The 4705-nt window shown below is 65.9% G+C and overlaps 1 protein-coding gene across 1 annotated transcript; it reads right to left on the reverse strand.

The window, feature by feature from the left end:
• Nucleotides 1-622: 622 nt before the first annotated feature.
• Nucleotides 623-4705, reverse strand: LOC100471885 (elongation factor 1-alpha 2). Its single transcript, XM_034650499.1, has 4 exons — nt 4569-4705; nt 2995-3216; nt 1158-1337; nt 623-982 (listed from the first exon to the last, which is right to left on the reverse strand). Exons 2-4 carry the CDS (start codon nt 3136-3138, stop codon nt 638-640), a joined length of 669 nt encoding a protein of 222 aa, XP_034506390.1. The 5' UTR covers nt 3139-3216; nt 4569-4705; the 3' UTR covers nt 623-637.

The following is a 4705-nucleotide window of genomic DNA, read 5'->3' on the forward strand; positions in this document are numbered from 1 at the left end:
GGGTTCCAGGCCATCTCCCCTGCATCTTCCAGGGCCCCTCTCCACGCCCGCCTCCCACAGTGAGGGGGGGGGCTGCCGCCCTGGCCAGAGCAAATGGCCGCCCTCCTAGGCCGGGGCCCTCTGACTGCCCTGTGTCCAGGCGCTTGGTCTCAGGTTCCGAGAACTGCACCTCAGGCTGACTGGTCACCTCCTGCTGAGTCAGAGTCCCTGAGACCCAGGCTGCCTGAGCCACAAGCGTCCTGACCAGCCAGCGGAGAGCCAGCCCTTGGCCCTTCCCGAACCTAACCTGCTCCAAGCCCCCAGGGAGGCTCCTGGGGGACACGAAATAACCCTCCAGAGACAGAGCACTTGGGGCTACGACCTGGCGGCCACCGCTCCCGCACTGGCCACCTGAGGGAGCGTCCCTGGCCAGAGGGGGCCCTGTGGGCCTCCCGGGCTGGCTGAGCTGAGGGGCACAGCCCAGACAGACGGGCTCCTCGCCAGGCTGACACCCACAGGGGCAGGTGTCCCTGCTCCTACAGCTGAAGGGAACACAGAGAGGCTGGGGGGTGTTGAGGGGAGCCTGCGGACAGGCCCTCTGACCCTGCGCCCTGCCCTGACCCAGCCTGACCCACGCACACCCCAGTACCCTGGGTTCTCAGGGAGGGGTCCGAGCAGCCCCCACTGCCTGTCCATGGACACTCACGTTGGGTGAGGGTTCCAGCATGTTGTCTCCGTGCCAGCCTGAGATGGGCACAAACGGCACAGTGGCTGGGTTGTAGCCGATCTTCTTGATGTAGGCGCTGACCTCCTTGACGATCTCGTCGTAACGCTTCTCACTGTAGGCGGGCTCCGTGGAGTCCATCTTGTTGACCCCCACAATGAGCTGCTTCACGCCCAGCGTGTAGGCCAGCAGCGCGTGCTCGCGGGTCTGCCCGTTCTTGGAGATGCCCGCCTCAAACTCGCCCACTCCTGCAGCCACGATCAGCACCGCGCAGTCCGCCTGTCCGGCAGGTCAGGCACAGTGAGCCCCGGGCCCTTCCAGGCAGCCGCCCAGGGATGGGCCCTCGGGGTCCTGACCTGAGGGGCAGCAGGAGGGCTCCTGCATCTGTGTGNGGCGGCCCCTCGAGGACCCCAGGGCCCGCAGGTGTCTGCCCGGTGCCTGCAGCCCCGCCCACCTGGGATGTGCCGGTGATCATGTTCTTGATGAAGTCGCGGTGGCCGGGGGCGTCGATGATGGTGATGTAGTACTTGGTGGTCTCGAACTTCCAGAGGGAGATGTCGATGGTGATGCCGCGCTCCCGCTCGGCCTTCAGCTTGTCCAGCACCCAGGCGTACTTGAAGGAGCCCTTCCCCATCTGGAGCGGTGGGGCGTGGCTCAGCGGGGGTCCCGGGGGGATGGGAGCATGTCACAGCAGAGAGGCCCCCCCGGGACCCTAGGACTCTGAGCCCGTCTCTGGGATGAGGGAGCCAGATGCAAGGACCTCTGAGGGACACACAGGCCTCTGCCCTCCCCTGCCCGGGCCCCACCACCCTGCGTCCCCAGGTCCCGCCTCCTGCCGCCTAGATGGCTGCCATTCAAATGTCCACCAGTAGGTGGCGCAAGGGCCTGGGAGTCAGGCTTGGAGAGCCGCCACCCCGCGATGTAAACCCCTCCCCTGGCTGAGGGCTCCCCTTTATCTGAAGCTGGCCACCCCAGCGCCCACAGATCCCTGCGTCAACCAGAGGCCTACAACACCACTGTCAAGGTGTCAAGCCAAAAAAACAACCCTCTGATGTTTTTAAGGGAAAAAAAAGGAAATTGGAGGAGGTTGCACAGAAGGGCCTGGCTTTCCAGCTCTTTCTACAGACAGCCAAGCTTCCAAGTAGCTCCTCCCCTTCTGCCTCCACCTGCAAAAACCTGCACCCGCCCAGCGAGACCCCCGTGCCCGGCCAGAGCCCCGGTGAGAGCAGCCGCTGAGGCAGCCGCCCAGCTGGGCAGGTCCCCCCACAGGCTGGGCATGGACCGGGCTCTGCCCCCCAGGGAGGCTGCCCAGTCGGCAGGGCCACCCAGACAGGCCCCGGATGGGACGCAGCGAGACCCGAACCAGACATCCTGCAAACACCCACAGCCCCCACCCCCCCGGCACCAATCCTGCAGGGAAGCAGGGAGTGACGCAGCTTTTGGGCTCGGGTGCAGAGGGAGACAGCCCAGCGCAACACCCCACACACACGCACTCCGAGCAGGGTCAGCCCAGGCCAGCACCTGACTCTTCCTGGGCCCTGGCCCCAACCCTTTGTCATCCAGGAAAGAACCCTCACAGCCACCCAGACAGGGCTTCTCCCAGAGCCCAGGGGTGCGGGTAGAGGTTGCAAAGAGCAGAACCCCCCCCCCACTCCATAGCCACTTCCCACCCATGGGTCTCAGCCACTTAAGAGAAAGGAGGTCAGTCAACAGGCCCCTCTCATCCTCACCAGGCAACTAGGACCCCCCTCCCCAAAGAGCACCACCCTGGACAAGCAGCCCTCCCCAGCCCAGCATGAGAAAATGGAGCTGATGGGCTGGGTGCCCATCAATCAGCTATTAATAGTCACCCTGAGTCCTGGCCCAGCCCTGGGACAAGTGAGGGCAGCACCACCGCCAGCCCCAGACCTCCACGCTGGGAACACAGGAACCCCACCCTGGGCGCAGGGTTCTCAAGTGCGATGTGGCAGAGAGTTCCAGAGCCTGCTGTGGACCCCCACAGGGCAGAAATGCTGCCTCCAGGGCCCCTCCCCTACCCCAGGGGCAGATCCAGGGAGCCATCCCTCGGCCCCCACCAAGCACATCCCCAGAGAGAGGCTACCCCCCTCCCCATGCCGCTCCAGCCGGACTCTCTCAGATACCTGTTCCCCCTGCAGGTTCCTTTAGGGCTCACACCTTCTTGCCCTGGAGGAGATCAGCTGAGCCACGTGCCCCAGAGCCAGGGAAGCGCCAGCCAGCCACCACTTGGGAACCTGTCCTCTCAATGGACGGGGGAGGGGGGGTAGGCTCACCTCTGCGGCCTCCTTCTCAAACTTCTCAATGGTCCTCTTGTCGATGCCTCCACACTTGTAGATGAGGTGGCCTGTCGTGGTGGACTTGCCGGAGTCCACGTGGCCAATGACCACAATGTTGATATGGGTCTTCTCCTTGCCCATTCTGCCCGGGGTGCGGGGAAGGGCTGGAACGGCCTGGAGCGCTGTGGCTCAGGGTGGGGGGGCTGCTGAGCAGTGATTCTGTGGGTCGGGGTTGGGGGGGGACAGGTGATGGAGAGCCTCAGAAGGAAGCCGGCAGAGACACTGCCCTGCACAGGTTGCAAGCGTGTCCCTGCCCACAGACCTGGCCCTTACACGGGGGCTACATTCCCATGTCTGGTGGGTCAGGAAGAACCCCCCCCCCCAGCCTGTGCCTGGCCCATTTGGGTCCGGTGGCAAGCCCCTACCGTCCAGTCTGCTCTGAATATCTGGGTGTCATGCCCACAGAGCACCCCCCCATGAAGGAGGCTAACCCCCTCTGAGGAGTCGGAGAAACACCAGGCTGGGCGAACCCCATGACCAGTCAGGAGCCTGGTGATGAGTCACCCTGCCCGGCTCTCCAATGCTCTGTCCCTGATGCTTGCTCCCCCACCAGAAGTCCTGGGGCCTACGCTGTACCCCATCCCCACCAGCATCACTGCCATGGTGGGGAAATGGTCAGTGCTCCCCACTCCCCTCCTCAAGCAGGGAGGGCGCCATCTTCCCCTCATCCCTGCCAGGCAGGCTGGCACCAGGGGAGACAGGCTGGGCCAGAGCTCCCACAAGGCTGTGGTGCCCAGATCAGGGGCCTAGAATAGCTTGGGCCCTCCCCAGATCTAGGCAGGGGGCAGACTGGAGGGCAGGGTGGTGGGGTCCCTGCTCTTCAGAGCAGGGAAGTATCCAGTCCCAGATCCGAAAGTGCTAGACCGAGATGCCTGCAGCCTGGTGGGGGCAGGGGGCACCCCTCCCCCTCTCCCACTGGTCAGGGCCCAGGGTCACAGCCCCTGCCCCAGCCTGGAGGTCAGTGGAGAAACCTGGGCAGCCCAGGAGGGGACAGGGGGCTCGGCGAGGGAAAGCAGGCACCAATGGCGCACCCTAGGGTGCAGACACCAAATGGACACCTCCTGGGCCCGCCCGGGTAGGGCCGGGGTGCCGAATGCCCCCCAAGTCTCCCTGCCTCCCCCTCCGCCGGGCATCCCCAGCACTGACGACCCTGCCCCAACCCCCGGGCATCCCCAGCACTGACGACCCTGCCCCAACCCCGCAGGGCCCGGGCAGGTCCCAAGGTCATGGCTGCAGGGCGATCGCCACGCCCAGAAGACCGGTCCCCAGTCGCTACCACCGCATAAACAAGCACCACCGTGATGCCCCCACCCCACCCCCGGTCGCCCGCGGGGACCGACACCTGGCGCCCGTCCTGGCGCGTGGGGTGGCTGGCCGAAGCCCGGAGCGAGCAGCGCAGCCTCGCCAGGCGCCAGCCTGGCCCCTCTCTGTCCCAGGTCCTCTCCCGGAGAGAGGACCCTCTGCGGAAGGCTGGCGGCGGAGGCGAAGACCAGGAGGCCAAGCGTCCTTACCCAGAGCCGAGGTCTCAGCCAGAGGGACTGGTGGCGCCGGCGCCGGCGGTTTTATCTCTCCAGGAGGGGGTCCACCTATTGACGGAGCGGGCGCAGTGCACGGCGCCCCTGCAGTACGGCAATGCGGTACCGGCGGG

This window comes from Ailuropoda melanoleuca, unplaced genomic scaffold (genome assembly GCF_002007445.2).
Source record: "Ailuropoda melanoleuca isolate Jingjing unplaced genomic scaffold, ASM200744v2 unplaced-scaffold24246, whole genome shotgun sequence".
NCBI classification, from domain to species: Eukaryota; Metazoa; Chordata; class Mammalia; order Carnivora; family Ursidae; genus Ailuropoda; species Ailuropoda melanoleuca.

What these genes read in the sequence shown, in the direction of transcription:
- LOC100471885 (XM_034650499.1), bottom strand. Translation starts at nt 3,138, where the DNA reads ATGGGCAAGGAGAAGACCCATATCAACATTGTGGTCATTGGCCACGTG. An exon ending in TTGAGAAGGAGGCCGCAGAG is followed by an intron (nt 1,338 to 2,994) that starts GTGAGCCTACCC and finishes CCACCGCTCCAG; the next exon opens with ATGGGGAAGGGCTCCTTCAA. An exon ending in TGATCACCGGCACATCCCAG is followed by an intron (nt 983 to 1,157) that starts GTGGGCGGGGCT and finishes CCTGCCGGACAG; the next exon opens with GCGGACTGCGCGGTGCTGAT.